The sequence below is a fragment of the Corvus kubaryi genome, unplaced genomic scaffold, assembly GCF_017639235.1.
Source record: "Corvus kubaryi isolate FWS band 111438036 unplaced genomic scaffold, C.kubaryi_AGA036_p1.0 133, whole genome shotgun sequence".
Classification (NCBI taxonomy): domain Eukaryota; kingdom Metazoa; phylum Chordata; class Aves; order Passeriformes; family Corvidae; genus Corvus; species Corvus kubaryi.
In genome coordinates, this window is record NW_024580667.1 from 7,256,402 (window position 1) to 7,283,267 (window position 26,866).

The window sequence follows — 26,866 nt, forward strand, 5'->3', positions numbered from 1 at the left end:
GAGACAGTAGATAAAATCAACTCCCTCAGGCATTTGTATTTTACATTACTTGACTAATTCAGAGTAAAATTAGTAAATTCAGTATTAATTTACTAAAGAGGATCTCCCCTGCAGTTTTGTACAAGTCACAGGGAAGTTCTTTGGAGGCAGCAGAATCTGAATTGAGGATGAGCACAGCCAAATGGCCCTTCTGGTCAGTGACTGTAATATGTATATTGGGCCTGATGTTATGAACTCAAAAATAGGATCTCTGTGTACCTGTACTGAATGTTCCAGAGCTACACAAACCTCCAGTATAATCCACAACAGATACTGTTGTAATGATTGATTTAGAGACAGAAGTATTTACAGAAAAGGATTAGTGGTATTCTGTGCATTTAAATTATAATACTGATATGGTGCATGTGGGTGAAAAAACTTTATATTTAAAAGTAGTTTCAACCAGGACTTAGATCATGGTTTTGACATGAGCAAAAAAGGTGAAATTGTCTTGCTGGACCTGTGATTATGGTTAAGAGAAGACAGGAAAGATGGATTAAATGTAAGTGGAGAGGAAAGGGTAGGAAAAGCAATGTAACTGTTGAATTGGAAAAGTTTGCAAGACTGTTAGTCTTCTCTAAGACATAGTTGTATAAAGGTCTGTATTGATGAAGTGCAAAAATTCAGTGAAGGAGAAAGATTTGTAACACAGAAATGCTCTTGGTTTTTATCTAGATTAGTATATACAAATTTAATGTCACCATATTTCCCTCCCCCATCTCCTCCTCTTCCTGCTAGACTGCAGAAGTATTTAGGTCAAACATCACTTTCCTTCTGAGAAGGGTATCTTACAAGTGTCTTTCTTTGACTCTTTCTAGCTAAATATGCTGAGATTAAAGAAGATCTTTCATATTGAAACTTCTATTCAGTCATGTTCGTTCATTTTGTTTATTGGTTTCTATGTTTTTATTAAACTTTTTCCAATATTTCTTATCAAGGCGTGATTAATCTATTTTGCTTAATTATGATAGGTTTTGTATGAATTTAATAATTTTGTATGTCTCTAATAATTAGAATGGTTTATACATAAGCCAGAATTGTAAGTGGAATCTAAGGGAACTGTGCACGTGACTTTTAATTTCCTTGGGTGCTCATTACCCAATTCCTTTGAAATTCTTTCATTAGCCAATCTTAAAATCACAAATCTTAATTAAAATAACACGACAGCCTTTGGAGACCTCTTAGCAGAGAATACAAAGCATTTATTTTTTTATTATGAGAAAATTGGGATTTTTTCACCATAGGGTTCACAGGAAATGTGTTCTCTTGACTTCATGTTTCGTTGTATGCCCATTTCTGAATTCCGTGGGCTATATGATCATTGTTAGGCTTTGCTGTAGGGTTGATCTTCAGGGATGCTACTTAACAATATATAGGAAAAATGATTCTTCAGCCTGCTTTGAATGATAGGTAAATCATCAATTAGATTATAATTTTCAACCTTCTTTCCTTCTGCCATTGCATAATGAGTCATTTTCACTGTAATTATCATTTTCAGCAGAAAAACCTTATAAATAGCAGATTACTTTTTTAGTACTGTGTGAGAAAGAAAAGAATGAACAGCAGGAGTCATTTTCAGTTCCCTGTACTTCAAAAGAATTGTAATGGATTATTAAAAATAATGTGAAAACAAGCACTTTTTCACAATACTCAACAGAAAATTATGATCTTCTCCTTTTAGGGCTTTGCTACTGATTCTTTTCCTTGGAGACATTCTGACTTCATTTCAATCTGCCTCTGTAGTTTTTTCCTTTCTTTTCCAAATTTATTTGAATTTTGCCTGTGAGGGATGCACTGTGAGGAAGGTGACACATCATAGAGGATGCCAGCCCCTGTAAGGATTGACCATGGCAAACTGTTCCTGGGCAGCAACCTGCTGCCAGTATTGTGTCTGCTAGTATTCCTTCTGTCTGATAGTGGTTTTGTATTCTGGGTAGAGAAAGAAAAAGAAAAACAAAGTCTAATTGGGAAGAGGTTCACTGAAATAATTCAGAAATAACTGCTAAGCAGCATAAAGGTTAAATGTTAAAACTAGTTTTTAGTTCTGATTTTATGACCTGCGCTGAAGTAAAGTAAGTTTGGGTAGGGAAAGATGGAAATAACTATAGAGCATTTTCTCAGAACAATTTCTTTCTATTATGTTTGATAAGAACTTTCATTTTTAGAAGCTTTTAGATAAACTTAAGTGTCCACATCAGGGTAGAAAGCTACTTTTCATGAGAAATTCATCAAGAAATGTAAGATTTTTTTTAAGATATGCAGCCACAATTCTGTCTGGCCCATTACCAATGATCCAGGAAAATACTCTGGTGTACTTTTTAATATTTGTTAATATCCAGTTCTCTCTCTCAATTAAATTATTCCATAGATCTTAAATATCTCTAAAAATGCAGACATCTGTGTATGTCCATTTGTGTTTGATGAGGACATCTAGGAGAGTGATCTTTCTCAATACTGTAATCCTTAATGTTTAAACTACACTTTCTTAGTTTGGTATGGTTGAACAACTCTGTCACTTAAAAATAATGGCATCAAAAAAAATAGACTCAAAACATTATTTAAAATTAAGATCTCCGTAGCAGAAATCTGGTTAAATTTACACTCCTATGGGAGAGAAGAGAGTAATATTTTGAAGCATATTAACTGAATTTCAATTTACAATTCAGAGAAAACTTAGTACTTTGGAATTTTCCATGAAAATGTAGAAGGTTTTTTTTTGCTTTGTTTTGTTATTTTAATAAGTGAATGGAAGAGACAAGACTGTGTGTACAGGATTTTACAGGAAAAGGAGTGGAGAGGGGGAGATCTGGGTTAAAAATATATTCCCAGATATTTTTGGTCCACTCTTACAGATTGTGTGTTGCTGAACATAATATATACAACAAGGACACAAAGTGTATTCCTCAGAACATACTTGAAATTTTGCTGATTTTATACCCACTGCCTCTTAAAAATTAGAATTATAGTGTCTAACAAATCAGTCATCTAATTTCATCACCCAGATGCAGAGATTTTTATTATCCTTGCCATCCTTTCTGCAGTATTCTCATTTACCTTTGATACCTGTCAATTTTGGTAACCCATAACCTATGGACACTTTTTACGTGAGTTCTTAAGGAAGAAGCTTGTAAACTGTGCAGGGCAGGGATCCCGTCTTCATATTCCTTTAAAAATTATTTAGACACTGTAGATTCTATTAAAGGAAACCCAAAAAACCTAACATGTATTAATTGTTTTGATCATATTTTAGCTGCAATACAAATTCCTGGCATATCTCACTGAATAATGAAAAAATCATTTGTAATTCTTATTCATAGACACAAAATTGGGGCAGATCATAGCAAAAATGAATGTTTCCTGCTACTGAAATGTTAGACATGTTATCTCAGACTTCCAAACCATTGGGCCATCAGAGAGCAGACTGTTACCTGTTCTGATATTAATCTACTTGCAACAGCTACTTTGGTGCACAGTTTCAAAATGACAACAAACATGCACAATGCATCATAATTATGTCCCTTTCAGGAATAAGAACTGCAGAAAAATTTCTTGAACTTAAGAAAGTGTCTTTGCATCTGTGGGAACTAAAAATAGCCTTTTTAAAGATGTGGCTGTAAGGGATGTTTCCCAAAGTATTGCATGGGGTTCACAATATGTTTTTAGGGGAGATAAAATGCAGAATCATATGTATGCATAATAGGCAGGCATCATTCAGTCTAAATTCAATCAAGAATGAAATGCTATTACGTGCAAACACCTCCTGGGCTTGTGCAGAGGTAATGGAGCATATGAAATAGATAAAGTGACAGCGAAGAGAGGAAGAAGATATGTGGCTTTCCCTACAACTTTGTTTAATAAAGCTTTCAACATACATTGTGGATATAATGTGTTGTTTTGTCTCCATCCAAATCACCTTAGTTTTTATTCCATGCATTTTGTAGACTGTAATTTGGTGATAATGGCTTCTTTGCACAGCTCAGGAGTGATGAAAAGGAATAACAAGGTCTGTTAATAAGAGGATGTGCATGTCCTTCCCAATACAGAGTGGAAGAAACTCATATTTTGTTTGTAAGAAACATCAGTAAGTATTCAGTATTGAATATTTAGGGAGAATAAATATGAAAAGACTGATTGGAAACCAGTCTGTGTAACAGCCAGGTGAAAAGACTCATCTATTTTCAGCCTTTCCTTACTTCTTGCATGCTTATTACTTCTTACATGCTTATTACTTCTGTGAAACATGCTTTATGAAATCTGTAGTTCTTGAAGTTTGTCTTCTGCATTATCAGTGGTTTTGATTCAGTGGGTTTGGTCTATGTTGTAAACTTCCAAGCCACACTGCCTGAGTGAGGAGCAGATTTGTATTGCTCTGCCTGAGAAGGGCTGCAACTGCAACATGATTCAAGGAGTCAGGACGTGGTCTCCTTTCCCCCTTGCTCCAGTTGGGAGCAATCTCTTCAGACACAGGGAATTTATGCCCTTTTTACTCCCTAAAGGGAGATGCAGCTGAATTCTCAGATGAACTGTTCGTGTTGTCTCAGTCTTGTCAACATTTTCAGACCTTCTCATTTCAGTGGAAATTTGTGATGACTAAATAATTGGAATGTGATACAGTCATGGAAAGCATTTAAATATGTATTGTGGTTACTAGTTTTTTTAATTCCTTGATTTATCTAAAAGTCAAGTGTTTGGAGACTTCTTAGCAGCAGCTAGAAAATATGTATTAGTAATATAAATAATATATTATGCCAACATAGTAACAAATCAAACTCTTCCTGTTTACTACTGAAAGAAGATCTATTTATAACACTACAGATTTCCCTATAATTTAGGAAAAAAAAGAAACATCTTGCATAGGATTTGGCATAAATTTGAATGAGGACAACATTGCACTTAACAAATATTTTGAGTCTCACATAACCGTCTATTTGCAATAGTTCTTTACAGTGTTTTAGGCTACATAATTTATATTTGATAGAACTGTAACAAATACAAGAATAAATAGGTTTTAAATGTGACTAAAAGCGGGTTTTTTCACACTTGAGAGCATAAAAAATGCTTTACTGAGTCAAATCATCATTATTCTGTCTAACCCAGGAAAATGTCTGTGGTGGTGACATTAGGGCAGGTTGGACAGGGAGAATGTACCAGCCTGAGTGCCTTCTGCTGCATGTTACCCTTGTACTGCCCCATCACTAGCATCCACAGCGCTTGGATTTGGGACATCAGGAGTCCTTGTAGCATCTATTTTTCAGCCTATTGTTCATGAAGTTGCCTAATCTCTCTCTGAAACTGCTGTTTCTCTTGGCCCTCATGACCTCCTGCGGGCAAGCTCTATATACTCAGTACCTGCTATGAAAAGAAATACTTTTTTTCATTCTAAAACAGTTACTACGATAATGCAGCATACTCCTGCCCACTCTCTTCTGTCTTTAAATGAAATACACATTCAGGAGTGAAATTTTCATTTTATGTAATGTTGTCAGGTTTCCTAAAACTCTTTTCTAAAGGATTTTGTAAAAAAGGCTTTATATGTGTCTGTATCCTACCTAAACTGGTGGTGAACTAGATCATCCTTCTCTGCATGCTTGTGGGCTTCTTTAAAGAAGTCCAGGAGTTTTTTTTAACAAAAAACTATGGCAGCTATGGGACACCAGTTTCAAATCCTAGTGCTGGAGCTGTAGGATTGAAGCTGTGCACTATGGTCACATGTCCTGCTGTCAAAGCCTCTCGGATCTCCCTCCTCACAGGGAGTTTGTGTCAGTTCTGGTTACAGACCCATCTTATTCTTCAGACCTGGAATATAATTCCTGGGTTAATTTTTAGATTAGGTAATTAATCTTGTCTTATTTTAAAGTACTTTTTAGTATGTAATAGGATCCCAACACCAACACAGCCTTTCTTTGCTTTATTATTTGCATCTCTATGTTACAGTGCACATCTTACTATTTTTCTGTCACCAAACTTCTGAGAAAAGATATGTCAGCTAAAGTAAAACAAGCTCTTCATGTCTTAGCTAAGAAATTGAGGCCAGCATTTTTAATAGAAATAAAAATAGAGAAAATTGTTAGCCTGCCATTTTTCACTGTCATTCCATAAAACATATCATACTACAAAGAAACTACAATGACAAGGAGAGGCCAATTTTAATATCTAAGCTAACTTTGAGGAAGAAATAATTTAGTAATTGTTCTTATTATTGGCAGTCTTATTATAGACAGTCTGCAGGTACTGTTTCCCATCCTTCCTGTTCTTTCTTCATTGTTATCAAGTAATCAAAATAAAATTTGAAAGAGTATTAGCTCTAATAAATGCATGTGATCATGTTTTTATTCAAACCAATATTAAAAGTTCTATGGAAAATGATGCTATAAATTAGCACAGGGTTCTATTTATTCTCTCTGCTGGTTTTAATAGTTGTTTTATTCACAAATGAAGGGTAAGTATAATAAAAAGATCTTGAAGGAGATCTAAAAGTCTGTGCAGTCCAGATTTTTGCAGGCAGGATCAACTAGACTTAGATCATTTCTGACCAGTTTCTGTCTAACCTGCTCCATAAGATTTTTTGTTTTCTGTATCTTTGCAGAATTTTTTTCCCACAACTTTGCAATCCTTGCCAGTCAAAGATGTTTGTCTCCAACCTTAATGTCCCCTGCTTCAATTTAAGCTAATTATGTCACCACAGTGAAAATTGAGAACAGTTTACTCTCTCTCAGCAATAACCTCATATGCTTGAAGGGTGGTACTTCAATTTTCTCTAGAGTAAACAAATCCTGCTCCTTAAAATCTCTATCCTTGTTTCTAGATTAGTGACCATCTGTCCAGTCATTTGCTACCCATTCTGATGCTAATCCAGTTTTTCAGCTAGTTATTTTAATGCTTTGGACTTATTGATTTCTTAGGGTTTTTTGAGTGTTTTGAATTGTGTTCCTCTTCTCAAGTTCTTGCTGCTGGTTGGGTTTTGCATCATTGTGAATATAAAAAACCCAATCTCTATTCCATCAACCAATAACAGTGATTAATATTAGGCATAGGACAGATCTGTATGTATGTAGCTTCACTTGATATTGCCTTCCCATATAGTGTATTCAAGTTATGTTGTTTGGTTTTTTTCCAATCAGTTTCATTTCCATTTACATCCAAGTTTCCTGCTTTTGGTAACATCACATGGGCAGTATTAGAAGCCTTGCTATGGGCATCAGGCACAACTTCTACCTGTGGGTCACTATTGGTAAATCTTACAGCTCTGGATGAAGGGAAATGCAGTTTTCTGCTTATTATTTACTCTTTATAAATGGTTGGCTATATTACTTGTTACTATTTTCCCTTCTCAAAGGTTGTTTAATCATGTGTTCTAAAAAATGAGCTAGGGATAATTCACCTAAAATTTCCTGGGTGGTTTTCTATGCCTCTTTGAAAAGTGAGGTTTATTCATCCATTGCAGGTCCTTAAATATAACTACTAATGCCCATGAGGTTTCTTGAGCCAGTTCCTGAGTATTATAGATGAAATTCATGAGCTGTCACATCAGAATTCATATTGAGTTAGATAAGAATGATGTCACACCAATAACAAAGTTAGCATTGTTTGTTTATTGTCTTTCACATAGAGACCTTCTGCCTTGAAGCTGTTAACATAAGTATTAGTGCTAGAACAAACCTTTTTTCAGACTATCGCTTCAAAAGTTTCAGTGACTGCTTTATTCTGTTTAGGTAAAAATGTTGAGGCAAAATAAGTTTGCAAACTTTATGGCATCTGCAAAAATAATCTCCGTCTTGTATAACACTAAAGAGAAAAGAGCTATAGGTTTGAAACTCTTGTTTCCATAAGGGGATAACAAACACTGTGGATAATAGTACAAAAAGCTGTTTAGACTCTCTGTGATGGGCTGTAGTCCTTATCCAAATATTGGCTACTGTTACATATTACTTGTATATATATATGTGTGTGGGAGCATGTGTGCATACATATCTATATTTTAATACATATATTTTTTTTCCCGGTAGAAGATGTAATGAAGACCACCATCAAAATAAATCAAAATAAATCATCAGGTAGCTAGATGGATTGGTAACAGCAAATTCTGAACAATAGCCTGAGTAAGCAGTGACTTTGAGGTTGAGAACAAATATTTGAAAACATTCTTCCAATAAGAATACTAGGAAGTACATGCAAGAATAAATTATGGAAAGTCAGTACAGGTATCCTCAGGCTGCTCCATGAATTTGTTCCAAACCAGCTGTGCCTTTTTAAAGAAAATTACATGGAGTATGCAGCAATGGAGACTTGACTCTGATCTCTTTCTCTGCTGTGCACACACATACATACACAGATGTTGTAGTCCTGCAATACTGTGTCTTGATTACAGACAGGCTCACTGCAGCTGTTTTACATGAGATAAAGCTGGGGAGCAGATGCAGCAACAGGTAAGTGGTTCTATATTCAGTCAGGTGAGACTCATCAGGTCTCATTAACTCAGGCTGTTCTGAAAGGCTCTGTACTGCTGAGCTGGCCCCAGAAATCACACAGCTGTGTTCACACCACGCTCTGTGTGCATTAGTTAAGTCTCTCTGACCTAAGCTAGTTCTTTACCTGATCAGCTGTAGAGCCTCTTCCCTGTGTTGTATTTAGTCCAGAATTGGGGCTAACTCATCCATAGGTAATTGAGGATTGTTTGTCTTTCTGGAGTATGCATCTCAAATATCAGTTAGCTCCTCTCTTTCATACCACTGCTTTTCCTATACCTCCAATCCTTCCATCTCAAGCCTCTACCCTGCTGTTCCCACTCATTCCTGTTCCCCACCCTTCATACACCTGCCTTGTGGTCAGTCCGAAGCAGTTGCCTTCCTAGGCAGGTGAGAGGTGAATGGTTCAGGAAGCAGGATGGATAGAGCTGTCCAGAAACTACAGTGCACTCTCCCAGGAGGGAATGTGCATCCATTTTCAGTGGTACACCAGAGTCTGGGCACCTAAGCTCTTGGGTTGGTGCTGCTGTGGCAGTTTCTGCTTTTATTTTTTGCTGGGTTTTTTTTGTTCGGTATGAATAATGAGTATGCTTTGTGGCTTTTTAGGGTTTGAGGGATTGTTAATCTGTGGACAGAGATTCAATTTGGAGTTAATTCAATAAACATGCCCTCAGCCAGAAATCCTCTGCAATTGTGTGCGAGTATAGAAAACTCTCCTAATGTATCTCTTATGTGACTTTAGTTGTTTAGAGTAGGGAACATTCCTCCAAGACAGTAACTTGTACAATCTGATTTCCATATGCAATGTCTTAGCCTGTGGAAGACAGTTTGAAACATTTTCCTTTGATCTAAGGTGACATTAGAAAACAGTAAACCACCAACCCTCCAGAGAACAACCTTGGCATACATGGTGAATCTTTTACAATTATTTGTTATCTCTTAATGCCTGCACATCTGCAGCAGTGAGTAATTAAAGTTTGAAGGGAAGCTAAAATTTTAAAACTGATTACAGTCTTTGCAGTTTTTCAGAACTACATTTGAGTTTGGGTTATTTTTGTTTTGTTTTGAAGAAACATAGGGGTCATATTCAAAGAAGTTAAAACATCCTTTTATACACGTTAACCTACAACCTGGCATACAGACTAAGAAGATATGGTATCACAGCAGCTATTCCACTGTTGGGAATTTGTTTAGAAAAAAAAAAGAAAAATTTCTGACTACACGTCTTCTCTATTACTACATTAATGCCCTACACTGCTGCTATTAGGGTTGCACTTCTTTGGCATTCTCTCTCAATTTCACCTTAATCAAAATGAAAATGTGTAACTTCAGCTATCTGTACACCAACAACTGCCATCCTCCATTCCCCATCTACCCATCTTCAGTAAGGCAGCCCAGCCATTTCTCATTTCCAGTGGCAGTTTGCTTCTGTTCGTTTTCCTTAGAGCTGTGTCCCTGTTACACCTGTCCTCTGACCTTTCTTCGCACAAGGCAGAGGCTGAGACCAAAAGGAAAGCCATGGGTGTAAGCTGGCATGGTGGCATCAGTGCCACTACTGCACCTACTAGAAATGGTCAACCAGTGGCATCTCCATAGCCCTGGAGACCCTTCCTGAGGAAACAGCTGATACAGAGTTTAAGGACATGCTGAGGCACATCTCCTAAGCTTGTTTGGTTTATTTTGTTTTTAACCAGAATATATTATGCTGTCATGGATAAATAAACTGATGTTGCTTTTAGCTGGTTCATCAGCACTACAGGATAATGGCATCTGTTCAGTCTTATGTGTAATATTTCTCCTTTATTTCTTGATGCAGTTGCTTATTCTTGTTTCAGCCCATGTTTCTAGAGAGTTCTTCAAATCCCTTGGACGTGGCTACAATTTACATCTTTGCATTTTCTAGTGCTTGGAATGAAAGTATTTAGAAGGATACTCTGGAGGGTAAAGTAGAAGCAAAAGAAATGGTAGATTCCTAAACTCAGTTTTCTTTTGTTAATAATTAATAGCTGACAAAAAAAATTGCTTTCAAATGTAGCTCTCAAGAAAAATAACTCTTACTTTTTCTGTCTGGTGGAAAAAGCCTCTGGAAAGAAGTTTGTCTGCATATGTATATGTGATAATTTTCAAGAGAAAAGAAATAAGGTCAAAAAGTTGAATAAGAAAAAATTGCCAAGATAGATACATTTTTCAGTTCCATAGACTGTAAAATACCTCCCAGTTTTGCCGGCTGCTATTTGCAAAAAAAACAGTGACCTCAGTCTGGAGTCCTTCCAGGATTCAGCTCTTGAAGAACTGCTTGTCACAATCTAGCATTTCCATAGGGAGATACAAATCATTAATTTTTAAAAATATAACACATTTAAGAGCTCTTGTTTCCACCTCCCAATATGGCCTTTCAGTAACTGACTTTGTTATGGTAACAGGGAGGGGGAGAGCGGGAGACAGGGTCCAGATGCATCATAGCAGCCTCCCAGTTAATTTGGGTTCTCCACCCTGGAGACCTGACTGCATCAATCCTCAGATAAGCCTCTATACGGTATGACATTTTCTTGCACCTTCCTAATTTAGTGCATAAAAAGTGAAAATATCACATATCAGATAAGGCCAAATTGTCAGGTATGTAATACTTGAAAATTATTATTCCAAAATTTTATATATCTCTCTGTATTGTGCTTCATGTCAAATTATGTGTCAATGCTACTAATGTGAAAAACACCTTACTGGCATTGGAAAAGTTACTATTGAGTGAAAACCTGAAAATCAAGTTGGATTAACTGATAAAGATGACCACTTTTTACTAGTGAGTTGTTAGCAGCCAGTGCCATAAGCCTTGGTTTAGGAGTTGCAGTCTGTGAATTAAAAAAAAAAAAAAAAAGCCTGTCCTGTTGAAAACCAGCTCTAGAAAAAGGGATGATGTACAGTCTTTCCATCTTCAGTTATTTTCCAGCCTGACTGACACTATTATGGAACTGCATACAGTGAATTTATGAATGTGGTCAGGATTTTTTACACAAGGCAGTGTGCAGTATAGTTTGTTGTTAAGCTGAGGTTCATCTCTGTAGTACATGGGAGAGCAAGCACATGAGAACAGTCGAGCAAAAACCTGGCGACAAGTTTATTTCTTTCTGGAACTGTGGAAATACTTTGTCTATAAAATGTTTGTACTTTACAAACATAACAGGAACGAAGTGTAAATAAAAATACACTGCAAGGTACAGTTTCATACCTACTTTCATTCCAGTGTCCCAGGAAAAAGCTGAGTGGCTAAAAAACAAGTTCTGTTCCTCCAAAGCAAGGGAATTGCAGCCAGAAAACAACAGTTTCCAATGCCTAGAAAATCTTGTTTGTGGAAAAAAAGTCAGCATTTCCAAACAAAGATAACGGAGAAGAATATTTTCATTTTGACTTTCAATATTGTCAGGAACATTTACTGTATTTATAAGTGTGTTGTAATATTATCTCAAGAAACCCTCTTCCTCTGTTTTGAGCAGATTGTGGTACTCAAGCTCATTGCCCCTCTGGCCTCAGTTACTCCTCAGTTACAGAATAGAAATCAGAGGAAGGTCATTAGTTTTGGAATTTTATTCATTTGGCTCCATCTCTCTTATTGCAAAGGCCCACTGTAAAATCCATATCTATACCTACTCATGTATCACCATGTGTGTATACATGAATGAACATGCAAAGCAAATTGGTTTTCCCTGCTTTTATTATTGTAGTGTCAATCTACTTTATCAGTGATTCTTTCTTTTCTATTTCTATCAGATACATTTCTGAAATTGTCATTCGGATAATAAACTGTGTTTTCTGAAACAGAAAAATGCTAATTTTTCTTCCACTGGCGTAGCATTTTGTGGCTACTCTGCAAGCTGCTAATCAACATCTGTACTTTCTGCCCCAAGCAATGTTTACAGATGAAATACATTAACTGTTCATAGTAAGAGTTCTTCTTGTCTGAAAAGAAATATCTCCATTTTTTTGCTTAACTTTATGCTTAAACACTGCTGTCAGTCCTAAATTGATTAAATATATTTAAATTATATCTGTGTGAGGGAGGGGTACCAAGTAAGACTGATACTGATTTGAGGAAAAAGGTGTTGAAAATTCATCTCAGAGAAACTGGCATTATAGGGGAGCTCAACTGTTTCTTTTCAATTTCTCACAAAATTATAGATTTCAAGGTCAGAAAGACAAGTATGCTCATATACTTATATGAAACCACTCCATAGGATTTTACATAGAGATTCCTTTTCCTACTCTTCCAAATTGTGTCCATTAAAAAAAAATTCTTTTTTAAATTACACAGTTCTGTTAATAGTCTCTTATATTCCTTAGTCATCTGCTCTGTATTTAAGTGTACTGACTATAAGAATTTGCATCTTTTCTGTTTAAATTTTACTGTCTTCAATTTCCAGCCAATACCTTTTCAATGCTACTGTTTCCATAGTTCATAATTATTGTATTAATCAGAAAAACATCTTAGTAGGTTTTAGCAGGAGCAAATCTATCCTCCGCAGCAAGATATATTAAAGAAGGGGCAGCACCAGAAAAGTCTAAAATGAGGCATAATTACATAACATAGATGCAGTGCAGCCTTGACACTCCTGCCCAGCTGTGCAGCTCTACAATAGTGCTGTTTGCTGTGCCCCTTTTGTTTGGCTTCTGCCTGTGAGTAGAAGCCCTTCCAACCTATTCTGTAGAAATTTAAAATCCAGTACTCATCTTTGCAGTAAGCCCTCCTTCATCTGCCTCTTGTGAATGTGTCCTTTAATCTGATGGGTGTTCTCCACCAGCATTTCAAAAGGTGTTCACTGGAACAGGACAGAGAGGTGCTGCCTATTCCTGTTCCCTTATATATATTTTCCAGAGGAGAAGGCATCCATCCAGTCAGTGACACACCTGCTTTCGGTGTGTGCCCTTGTGGCCAAGAGGGCAAGGGTATCCTGGGGTGCCTTAGGAAGAGCATTGCCAGCAGGTCAAGGGGGATGATCCTGCCCCTTCACTCAGCCCTTGTGAGGTGTATCTGGAGTGCTGGGTCCAGTTCTGGACTCCTCAGTACAAGAGAGACATGGGGCTCCTGGAGTGGGTAAAGTGGGAGGCAAGAAAGATGATTGAGGGACTGGAGCATCCCTCTGATGGGAAAAGGCTGAGTGAGCTATACATACATTTCCTTCCTTCCTTTTCTGTTAATGAAATAGGAACATCAGAATTTTTCAGGTTTCTACCTTGTCTTCTGTGTTATTGTTGACTGTAATTAAGTACACAGTAACAAAAATGTGGAGGAACAAAAACTTGAAGTAAATCAAACAAAGAAACAAGCACAACCAAAGAAAACCCAAGAAAAATGAAAACAAAAATAAAGGCAGAAGTGTAGTTCTGAGAGTAAAACCTTTCTAAATATACCAGAAAGGTTTAAGGAAAAAAGCTAGTCTTGTAACTTCATATGGTTCTCATCTTTTGGCATGACAAAATATGAATAAAGATCCAAGTTACTAGGTGTAGGTTAAAGTTTTTTCCAACATTTCTTATCAGATAGGGTAAATAAGAAACACCTTCCCTTTTCCCTGCCACCTACCTCCACACACAGAGCCAAATAATATTAAGTTCACTGTAAGAAAAAATTATGCAACAGTATTTGTTCTTTTTTACAAAAGCAAAGCCAAACAAACCAGATTAAATCCTCTTTCTTCACTTTACATTTTTCTTGAGAAAAATATCTAGTTTCCTAAGGTACTAAAGGAAAACTTCCCTGGAAACTTATGTTGTGACAATCCATTTTATTCTCATTAATTGTTATTCACTTGCTGTTACTGGAGAAACCTTCCAATAAAAGTAATCACAGATTTCCAGGGGATCTAGTAGAAACTGAGGAAGTCATTCTGTGGGGTTTTTTTACGAAGTTAAAATTGATTCAATCTAATAATTTCTCTGTAAAATTGGATAATTTGTGGAGCATCTTTAGTCAAGCTATTAGCTTTCCTTCTCCACAAATGTCGGTTATTTTCTTAAATTTTAAAAAAATTTAAAAAAATCTGTTTGTTTTGCTTATATTCATAATAAAAAATTATGTTTACTCAATACTATTTTCCTTTTGTCAGAAATGTCACAAAGAACTGATAACATTGCTTTTGAAGTTCATTGACAAGTACATCATCTGAAAAAAACAGTAAAGAAAAGACTAAAGATGAACCCTTGAAAAACAGAACATCTGCCCTCAGTGTTATTGGTAATACACATTTGTTAAGTGGATAGGAGAAACCCTTAATTTGAAAAACCATTAGTTATAAAAAAGAAGTAAAGTAGTAAATTTTGCAAATTCACATTCTACAAATAGCAGCTCTACACTGAGAGATTTCAGTTCTGCTGACTGATACAGAAACGGGGGAAGTTCTGTAGCTCCTAACACCGATTCCCATCCATTAAGTTATTTAGTGGGATGGAAGGACATCAGATACCCTGGAATAGTTTTGCCTGATAGTTTAAATGCTCATACTTTACTGCAAGAAAAAGTAGTATGGGACAGCCACATTGTTTGGGGTCAAGAGGCTGTAATTCCATACACAGTTCACGTTTACTCAGATTTACTGTTAGAGCTTTAATCCTGTTCCAGTCTTGAGTTCTTATATGTGATTTATCACTGTGTTCTAGTTGAAGGGATCTCATTATAGCCAAACACCCAAATCTTTAAATGTTGTTCTACTTGTTACAGATACATCTTTAGCTTTATTTCTTTTTTTTCCTGGCAATGGCTATAATAGAGCAAATTCTTTTTATTGCAGAATGATTCATTCACAAGCCATGTTAAACTGTAATCTTTTCCAATCTTTTTCTAATCTCCTCTGCATCTTCTCCATCCTGTCTGCTGGATGGACTCCAGTGCGGTCCATCAAGGCATCTCAGTTATAATGAGCAAGCTGCTGATGGTTCGATCCTCTTGATCCGCTTCCAAAGTCCTCTCCTACAGACAAATGGGGAGCAGGCTGAGAGGAAGGATGAGAGTTATCCCAGCTCCCTGCCATCACCATCACCTTACTTTTCACCATCACCTTGCCATCACCATCCTTTTTGGTCAACACATGGAGACTCAAATTAAGTACTCCCCATTCTGTTTGGTTTGACTAGTGTGCATCAAGAGAGTGTTGCATGCTTTGCTGTCATAACTTCCCAGCATGAACTGGACTTTCTAAGTCATAAAGGAACATTCACAGTGGCACCAACATAACTGAATGAGTGATTGTCACAAAAAAGCACACAAAATGTCTATGGTGCTTCTTCATGCATCTCATGCAGCAGCTGGTAAGCTGTCACTGGTGGCTTTCCCACAGCATCACTGATGGAGCTGATATATTCACTTAGACAGCAATGAGAGCTGCTGAGGCAGTTCTTGAGGTTGCCCTAAGTGGACATAAAAGTACATGCTTAGGAAAACTTGCACTGCATAAAGCACTCAGGAAAAAACAAATTCATAGTGTCTGGTCTGTTAAAGTTCTGATTTCACTGACAGGCACCAATCAGCTATAAACATTACTAGATAGTTACACTTGCTCTTTATATTTCCTAAAATTTTCCATGCTTTGGGGGGAAAACACAAAATAGTTAATAGTCAAAAGAAAAGTTGTTTCAAAAGAGAAAACTCCACTGCATTATATTGCTTTCATTGCTTCATAATTTTATGTTTAAATATAGAGGGTATGTAAATGACCATTTTCTCTCATACTCTCTTCCTGCTTAGTGACAAGAAAACAAATTCAAATTGTGTTTGGGAGGAATATCTTAACAAAGCCAATTTTATTATGCAAATGAATTGTAGGTGTTGCATATCTGCATTTTCTGAAATTGTTAGCAAGTTTTTTCCAAAGCTTTCTCTCTTTCTAGGTGTGTGTATATAACACATTATATTTAGAGAGCAAATCAGCCAGAAGAAACTTAGTTGTTTTAAGTAAAAGTTGTCTTGACTATACATTTTGGAAGTTATCGTTCATTTTTTGTTTAAATTTAAGGCTTAGAGTCTAAAGTTTTCCAAAAGAAAAGCAAATAATTTCCTCAACAACTATTTAATGGAATTATGCTTTTCCTGAGGATATCATGGTGAGTTAGCTGGGAAGAGCAAAAAGCTTCATAGGATAAGAAATATATCTTCCTTCTCCCTTACATTGTCATATTAATCATCCACTTGTGCTCCTGTGGTTCACTGGTTCATTTCATTAAACAAGGTTGGGAGTGAACCAAAACAAATCATCCCAAACAGTTGTGGTCTTCAGCCATGGGTTGTTAATGACAAAAAGTGCTTCCAGTTTGCTCTTAACATGGAAAATCTTTTCTAAATTGCCATTTTGCCCAAACATAATTTTTTTGGGTCACTCACTATTAGCGTTTTTATACTTCGTATAAAATAGATAACAAACTATATTTGACTGGGAGCATGTAAGCAGCAACCTTAACTCTTGTTGATATGTTTGAATTCAGCAAAGACAGATGAAAAGTCCTGGCTTTGGTGTGAGAAAAGTTTCTTCAGATACTAAAGAGTGAACACCCATAATCAGCACTAGTAAATGATTAGTCAAATGTGTAAATCTTGGTACCGTACTGGAATTCAGCTATTCCATTTTGATAAAACTTTCCATACAGTCAAGAAAAAAAAAAAAATTTAAAAAGACTGGATAGATTTAAAGATCCTTTTATAGAAACTCGTATGGCCAGAGTCACAAATATGCAAGCTGTAGCATGCTGTACCTTACAAAGCTAGAAAATATTTTAATTGTCAGTCTCAAACCTTGCAGTCCCACCAAGAATTTGTCACACTTCACCTGTTCCAGTTTTTCAGTTTATTTTTTTAGCAATTTAAAAAAAAATTTAGCAATTTTTATGCAAGTTATTTCAGCTGCTGACTTGAACAATTTGTTCCATACCTCAACACCCATTTTGTATACAAAAATCATAAAAGTTAGGAACCTGAAAATTGGATTTTTCTTTTGAGCAGCTGCTGTCTGCAAATGTGGAAAAATTGTTAAAAGTGAATAGCATCATATTCTAACAAACTCTAGGTAGGTTGGATGACTGTATCTCATTGCTCATTATCATGCATTACTGTGCTATCACCAAGCATCATTATGTTGGCATTCATAGATACATGGAAAAAAAAGAAAAGCTCTTTTGGGGTTTAAAGATGTGTTTGTACAACCATGCATGTCAATGGTCCTTCACTGTTGACCTACTCATATGGAGTTACATTTATAATTAAACAAAATTTCTTGAATGAAATGTGTTCTCTAATGCTCTGGAGAATATATTACTGTACCTTTACAGAGCACTAGAAAAGTGTTGGTAGAGACAAATTGTATGCAAAAGAATTTATTAAAAACCTCACAACTTTTAGTTTAACTGACTCCCTAAGTCTTTGTGCTTTTGGTGACCTAATGGGGATTGGATAGATTTCTGTTTCATTTATTTTGAAAGTAGTTTAATTATAACTTTCATTTCTGTACTACCTATTTTTATATAGCACATTTGTTTCCGTGTGCTGACATTCCAAATCAGAGACATCTGGTCTGTTGCATCTGCTGTGCCTCCACCAGGGTGCCACTATTAATGAGTTTTTATTCCTGTGGTTGTTGTAACAGTAGCTTCTAATAGTTTCCACTTAGTTTTCTGTTGAGGATCTAGTTTTACAACCTTAAATACTTGGCTGAATTCATAAAAGTTTTTTAAACTATCTCCAGACATTAATTACTTCTGATTTTGGTTTTTGGGGTTTTTATTCATTTCTTTTAGATCATTCAGCTAATACTTTAAAGCTATTCAATTTTTATTTTTCCCAAAAATCATATTTAGTGGTCTTTTAGTTTCTATTCTTCAAAGCACTGCTCTTCCTAGCATAATTAACTGTATATTTATTAACCCACAAAATCAACTTGTATGATCAGTTTAGCCAGTCACAGAATATTTTTCTGAATATGATAACACCTTAAGTGGAGCTCAAGTGTTATTGTTTATTTTCATGCTACAGGATCACAGGAAGACTTAGGAATTATGTGTTTTAGTAGCTACTTTTATCCACGTTTCCATCGGGCTTTGGTACATACACTGTAGGTACCATGTGGAACATGTATTTGCTAATTCTTTAAGATCTTACAAGTTGGTAAAACTAGACCAATAAACATAGTAAAAATTTTGTAATTCTAATTGATAAAATTCTACTGAATAAAATAGGACATTTCTTGGGTAAATTTCCCAGACACTTTGTATTAAATCAAGGAAAAAATATGTTTATTTGAGAAATGCCACTTTTTCTAAGGGTAAGAGATCTGTTTTATAATTATGTATTATTGTCTTATGAAAGGTCTAAGAATCTTCAGACCTGTTTATAGTGTTAAGAGTTTAAGGGTGTCCTTCTGGACCTTTCAATAACATGCTCTTGTGCATCCAGCAGAAAATAATTTTATTCACTTTAAATGGCAGAGGGAAGGCTGTCCACACAATCCATACAGGGTTTTGTTTTGTCCCCAAGCGAACTGCAGAACTAGCAAGACTCAGTTTTAAGAGGCATTTCTAGTTTTCCTGAATGTCCAGTTCAGGAATTTCAGATGGGTCTTGGAGGTAAATCCTTCTGTGAGCCCTTGGGCACAGATCAGCTCTATTCCCTCATTTTGGTACTGGGCAAATCCTTTCTGAGCTGTCCTTACCTAGTGCTTCATTTCTTACTGGATTTCATATAACAGCAGCTTTCCTTTGTGGTACAAACACAGCATTTAATGTCTAGTTGGAGACTCAGGCTTGATCAGATAAATCATTCTATTTGAATATTCCAGTATAAAATTATATTTAGGAAACTTTAGGGAAGAGAGTCACTGTCAGCATAAGACCTTAGAATGACTTAATTTGCTTTTCCTCTTCTGAAGATTCTCTAGGTAGGGAAGGAGAGAGAAAGGGAAATACTAGTTTGGAAGGCACAGAATTATCTGAGCCTGTTGTGTGTGTTTCAGTGTTCCTTCTGCACCGTCCATTTTGGCAATACCTGTAATACAGATGTCATTCAGCTGGACTGCGACTGCTTTTCCTATTGTAAAATTCATGTCACTCATTAACTTGTCTTCTTAGAAAATGGAGTTTAGAAGGCACATAGATATCTAGAGATAGTAACTGCATCAGTAGATTTTATTTCTCTTTCTAAGGAGAGACTTCTAATGAGAAATTTCTTTTTTGCTTAATTATGCAAGCTGCTGTTTTAGCTGCATGTCTCTGTATGCAATTCAATCAGTATACAAGTGAAAAAATACCATCCAAATTTTTGGGTATGACTTTAGAAAGCCAGTTATAATAGATTTTCAAAGAACTGTTACAGAAGGTAAAAGCAGGAATTTCACAGGGTGTTGCTAGAGGTATATCTTAAAAATTACCTTTTTTCTTGAAGAGTTTTTAACTGAACAAAGTGAAACTCTGTGGAGCTTTTAGTTTGCTTTTGATAGTACATGCTGCAGTTACTGGAAGCCATATTCTTATGCTCTTTTGTTAATCTTATTGAACAGAAAACAGTATTAGGTATTTATTTGGAACCTTCAACTTGGTGAAAATTATGCAACTGTAGTCTGAAGTTGGAGGGTCAAATTTACGACCAGACTCACAGGTCTTTTCTATCCAGAACAGTCAGTGAATAACAGCTTTTCAAAATCAAGTATGATTCTTTAGAAGAAAAGCATTTTAAGGACAGGTGACTCTTAAGACAATAAAATACCCCAGGTGCTTTATCAACAGCCAGGTGAGAATGCTAACAGGTTATCTAACCAGTGTCCATGTAACCAGCCTGAAAAGTAGAAATCCTTCTCTGGCCTTTTTTGCCAGCTTGATATTTGTTAAAGTGTACCTATTAACTATCTGACAGCACGCTGTTCTGTTCTGATGACTAAAAGTTGTAGGCAGAAAAAAAGTAATTTTTTCATAGTTTTGTAATAAATACTGCTACTTTCAACTCCTACGACTGGGAAATTTAATGAGCATCTTTTCTAGAAACTACACAATAGGGAGCTGAAGTGTCTGAATTTGGTCAATGTCTTTTAAATACATACTTGGATGCTTCTCATGAGAGAAATGACTGTGCTGATTCCTTGTTTGCTCTTCCCTAATCCTTCAAAAGAAGTTAAATATATGCATAAATTTTATATGCCTTACTTTCCTTGAGTTTTCATTTTCATTTTATCTAAAGCTATTGTATTTTAGTTTTTATTGCCTTCTAAATACCATGAAGCTCATCTTTTTCCCCGTGAGAAACTCTAAATCCACTTCTTACTTCCTAGTCAGATTGTCTTGGCTTTATATATTGATTTGAATAACATATAAATTATTGTGAGTGTTAATTATTTTTCTGCTAGGTAAGAAGTGAGGACAGAGAAAAGTGACACTAGCAGTCTTACAATGGCTTTTAGCCAATAGATAATAATTAAACAGTCTTGAAATATTAAAAAATAAACATAATTTATCAGACTTCATGAGCTAATAGGAAAAGCCTGCCTAATCTGGCAAGAATGTAAACCCTTATATCTTCTTTTTAAAATACACAGTAAAATATCATATAATACAGAAAAATAGTGTCCTTCTATATAGCTTTATTGAGGAGAATAGCACATCCTGCATAATTTGATGTGTTAAAAATGTAGAAGAATTGCTATTTTTTATCTAGTTTTACAGGTTATTTTAAAATTATTAGTGCAAGTTATACCTGGTATTTTTAAATTAATAAGAACAATATTTAGAAGGTCTAGACCAAATTCTTTGTATTATTTGAAACAGCAAACAATCTTTTTTCTTTAAATCAAGTTCACACAAAAGAAGTCCCTATATGTGGTCTTCCCAAGAGCTCTTTATGCTTTTTTCTTTATTTTATTTTTGTATTTGTGTTCAACTAGGCAATACTACAGGATCTGGAGCAAAGACGTCCCCAGCTGGATGAACTAATAACTGCAGCACAAAATCTAAAAAACAAGACAAGCAATCAAGAGGCCCGGACAATAATTACTGACCGCAGTAAGTGGCGATTCTGCTATCATACAGCATTTCAGCAAACATGGAAAATGTTGTCATATCTAATAAGCATAGCATTCTGCAGATACTTTATGCCCTTGCCATGAGAAGGAGAGTTCCATCAGGTGACAATCCTCACACAGATTTTCCAAACTGCACATAGAAGAAATGTCAGTGAAAGTCAGTGATCCCACATTTCAGGTTTTTCACCTTAACTTTATGTTGCTTGTCTTCATAGTGGAACGACGTTGTACATAATATAGAATGTGAGCACTGAAGATAAAGAAATACATTTATTCTTACACAAGGAGAAAAAAGAAAGAATTCACAGAGTATAGCCACAGGCTTGTAAGAGGCTTTCAATTCCATCCCCCGTAGTACAGCTGCAGGCTCTTCTTTCATCTCCCCTCAGTTGACGCACAAGTCTGATGATGCTCTGCTTTACTCTGTATTATTTCTTCTGTTCTGTTTTCCCTTTCCAGATTTAACTTAGCTGTGCCTAAGGTGGAAAAAATAGTAGAATAAGTTTTAGAAGAAGTCTATAGAAGACATAGCGTTGTCACCCTTGGGAGCTTGCATGTCCTTATACCACTCACTATAGGATGAAACACATGCTCAAGGTCATGCTATGGAAGTGGCCCTTGAGACAGACTGCTATATATCTTCAGTTATTATCTCAAGTTTTCAGGACCAGGAACTAGAAAAATGAATTTTTTATGGTCCTCAAGGTCTGCTATGGAGCTTAGAGAAGACCCAGGCCAAGTGTTTTGCATGTGGACAGAGACAATTCACTTTAGGTGGATGCAAACTGTTCTGTACATCTTGGTGTGGAGACCAGGGCTTGCTTCCTGAAACTGATGACTGTGAAGGTGTCAATGTAGGCTAAATTTTTCTATCCCCATAATTACAAACTTAATATATCTATATACACATTATCTCTTTCTTTTTATTCCATCAGGTAAGTACATTCAATCTATGCCCAAATCACTATGCATGTTTGGACCACATTGTTGGTAGTCCCACATATAAATGCTATTTAGAGTATATTCTATGTGCAATAACATTGTTAAACTGCTATTGAAACATGTTACTTAGAGAAGGAGAAGCTTTATGTTTTAATTAAAGTTTGAGAAGGAAAGGATAGCGCTTATATATTATATAAGAACCTGCTCCTGTTGGACATGCAAATTAATTTTAGAATCACCAACTTGTTTGAAGTCGCATGAATTGTGTACATTAACTTTACAGTGCTTATTCAAAACCAACACATGTAGTACTTCCATCAGTATTTTGTAGTATGTTTTAATTTTTAAAGTCTTCTGAAGTTAAGAATTGTAGACTTACAAAAAATGCAAGCATAATTCCTACATGGCCTCGTAAGAATTGTATGCATGACTGAATTTTATTCTGTTGGAAAACTGCATTTCACTTTAAGTGAATATGCCTTCTAAGATAGATTAAATGCTTCTTTCTCATACAGCAAAGGAGAACAGCTATCAGACTGTAAATCATGAGTGAGTATATAGTAGCTCAACAATATTATAGCTTGTGTCTGTGGCTACTAAATATATGTACCACACTAGTAGTGTGGTATATACATTTTACATGATGACTTCTTGGTTTTTATCTATAAGAATTCTCAAAATTATCAGTTAGTTTTGAACTTAAAGTACAAAAGTCAGTTTTCTGTGATTTAACAATTAATTTTCTTTGCTGAAACTGTCAATATCCTTGTCTACAAAAGTGCAACTTATGATGCAGTAGATACAGGTCATGTCCCTTTATATACTTTCAAGTACACGTTGGAGTGTGATCAGGGCCATTTTTGGTCCAGTTTTCTGAGGCAGCAGACTAGATCCATGAAGGTTTTTCATGTTTATTCAGTTTATATCTGGGCAATTCTAGGTGATAATAAACACTACTCAGGAGGTATTTATTGCTTTTGGATTTTAAGGAGATTGTTATAGTATGGAGGGACACAAAGATGCTAGGACTTTACAATGTGACACATAAGGTATTTTCTGAATATTTGCTGCATATGACATGCTTTCATCTAAAGTATTTCTTTTAAAGAACAACAGTAATTTTTATATTTTTAATTGCTTGATTTTTTTTTCTCCTTGTGTGCCATATGAAGAAGACGGAGATTGCTCTGTTTGGTTTGAATTAGGCCTGCTGAATATCTGTATAGACAGGATCTACTTTTTCTGGCTGCAACTACCTCTGTAGTTCAACTCTATTCACAGTGCTATCCTGTCCTGAAATAGGGATCCTCCTTATTCCCAGCCCAGCTGGGTGTCTCTAGCTGTGTGCCCTCACCTACTGTACTCCTGTCCTGTACAGTGCTCTCACCTACTGCAGGTGTTTTGCCTTGTCCTCTAGCACATACTGAGTTCAGCTTACTGCACCCAGTGTGTTGTCCCCAAGTCCATTCCAAGGAATCCTGTTCACAGCCAGAGCTGATCCCTGTATTGGAGAACCTACTCCCGTTGCTAAGGTTCAAGCATTCCTCAAAGCCTTAGAAAGTGTCCACTCCCTTGGTGTCCACACCAGGGTCCTGCTGCAAGTCCTCCCTGACTACCTCATCCATAGACTGTTTCCCATTTCCTGAGTTTTTCTCCCTCCTCATGAGTACAAATAGGTTACCATGGTTATGTTTTAGCAGTTATGAGTACACATTTAGTCTATTCTGTTTCATGACTTGAGCATTGGCACATTGGTGTTCCTCTGCAGCAGCTGTGTACCACACTCACAAGCAGCCTTCTGTAAAGTCACTCTGCCAGGGCCCAAATGCATCAGATCCCATCATGAAGGAAAGGGAGTGGTGGGCTGAAATGCCTTGGTCTTCATGTAGGGGTTGATAGACGTGACTTTATCTAGTGCACTCCCCAGGCTGAAGCACAGCATCTCACATTTTGGGAAATGAAAAGATGAGAAGATTAGCTAATTTGTATGAACAGGGTGTTCATTGCCTTTTGCTATTAAAGTGCTAGTAAAAACCTGCAATGCAATCATCTGGCCAGTATCACTGAAGAGACATGTTAGAAATATTAAATGAGACACAGGTACTCTACAAGAGTAGAGTTAGCTGCATTCTGCATCACAGGATGGGTTGGCATATCATCAACTGGAATTAAATCCTGAAGGTTCTGGCTTCTGTGCTAACCTTGCTAACTCTTAAGTCACTCTGCTTGCAGAAATATGTATGTTATGTTAGTTAAAGTCTAACTTTGAAATATATATGGAAATCTTATTTCCTTTTTAAAGTATATATAAAAAAAAATCAAGGTAAACATTTTATACAAAATAAAAAAAAACCAAAAAAACCAAAAGACATTTGTGAGAAAATGTCTATGATAAATTGCAAAAGAAATCTATAATCATGAGATTATTTTCAACAGAGTTGTCATAGTATTGCATAGATTTAGTCTTTCTTACAGTAGTTAAAGATGAGCTCATACAATTGATTTCCTATGAACTTTTTTTCTCCACCCTTACTTCATTATCTGCATGAAACTGCTGGAGCTATATTACATGAAAAGACTTTGGCTCTATAAAGTAAACCTTGTGTTATGTTTACATAATGTTATATTTAAATCTCTGTGTGCTATGTAAATCATATTCTGTTTACCACTTACACACAAGAATATGTAAGAATAATAATTACATTTAGTCTTGAGGAAGAGTTGTGGGAAAAAGCAGCATACCTTTCTGCTCTTTTAATGCAGAAGCATTCTGTTCTAAGAGAACCATATGCTGTACAATAACATTTTTCTCTCCATAATGCATCACAGCTCAAAAACACATTGCTTTACTGCTTCTGAAAATGTTGCTTCTTTAAAATGAATGAGTTTATAAGCAACTTTTAATTTAAAAAAGTAATTAAACTTTGAAAATTCCTTATTTTCCATCAGTCCTTATGTATGAATACACAAAGCTGGTAAGAAGTCAATATAGAAATATACTGAGAGGTAATAAAAACAAATTTACAGTCTTACAATCAGAAATACCAAACCAATATCAAAGACTATGTTAGATCTTGCTAGATCCTGGAAATATAAGAAACTTTAAATAGCAGGCCATGTGGAAGAGGTAACATCACATAAACTTTCTGTGGTTTCACTTGGCTAGTAATTTACATCCCAATTTTGTAATGTGATTTCTGTCTGTGTAAGTGATCGAGGAGGTATGGAAATTCATATTTATAAAACTGTATGAAGAAATAATCTCTTACTAACCAGGTAATCTCCCTTTCAAGATTATAAACCAAAGTAACACACACATTTCTTCAGCAATTTTTTGAAATTTATTGTACTCTCAAATTATCACTTGAGAGGTTAATTAATTCCTATTACATTAAATTCATAAATAATAACAATAAATACAAGCATTTCAATGAAGACTATTTTGATAAAGAATTATGCTTTGGGATGAAATTATTCCTGTTGAAATTTTCTTTGACAGTTTTAGGAAACAAGTCCACAAGTATATGAATAATTTATAGATTATGTCTTCAGAAGAGGTATTTTGGTTTTGTGATTCATTTTTTGTTGGTTTGTTTTTGGTTTTTTTGTTGTTGGTTGGTTTTTGTGTTTTTGAAGAAAACCTATATGCTTTAATTGGTTGTTAGCAGAGCTGCATTTGAACTAATCTAAAAAGAGTCTGAATGTCTCTCTGCCACTACATAAAAATGCCTTTATTTAATAGTTTACTGTATTTGACAGTTTGTCATAGGTTAGCAAGCATAGTCCCGGAAGGGACGTCCTTGCTAAGGGGTGCTTACAGTTTCCTCTGGGAACTGATAGAACCTATCAGCTGGCCAGTTTGAATATGGACAATTCTCTAAGCCACTTAAAGTTGTGATCACCTCTGTGATCCACATTTAAGAATAGGCAAACTCCCCCTCCAAGCTCTCTCTCGTTTCCGGCGCTGGGACAGGCGGCTGCGGGCCCCGTGTGGGGGCCAGCGGGCCCGGCCAGGCCCTGCTTGGGCCAGGCCGGGCCGGGCCACGGCCATCCTGGAGCCATGGACCTGTTCCAGCTGTGGAACCCCCCCCACTGCCTTGCCGTGGGCAGCCGGAGCGGCTCGGCTCTCCCCCCTCTCCACTGCGATAAGAAAAAATTCAACATTCCAGCTGTAAAGCTGCAAGGTCGAGGTGAGAGTAACCCTTTTATTGCTGTGAAGAGCTGAAAACCTGAGGGAAGAGAGAGAGGAGATGCTTAAAGCTGAAATTCTGTTGTGAAGCTATGATATATCAGAGTATCCTGTCGTAATTTCATGAAGATATGGGGGGTGGAGTGTTCAATTCGTGAGCAAAAGCACCTGCGCTGAGATAGGCAGATGCTGAC

The 26,866-nt window shown here is 36.1% G+C and overlaps 1 protein-coding gene across 11 annotated transcripts in view; it reads left to right on the forward strand.

The window, feature by feature from the left end:
• The window catches only part of DMD (dystrophin), a 1,181,561-nt gene that overhangs the window by 867,559 nt on the left and 287,136 nt on the right, over nucleotides 1-26,866 (forward strand). For all 11 annotated transcript variants that reach the window (XM_042035506.1, XM_042035543.1, XM_042035536.1 and 8 more), the window contains one exon: nucleotides 21,404-21,521. In XM_042035506.1, the coding sequence (XP_041891440.1) occupies nucleotides 21,404-21,521 (118 nt within the window). The remainder of the gene's footprint in view (nucleotides 1-21,403; nucleotides 21,522-26,866) is intronic.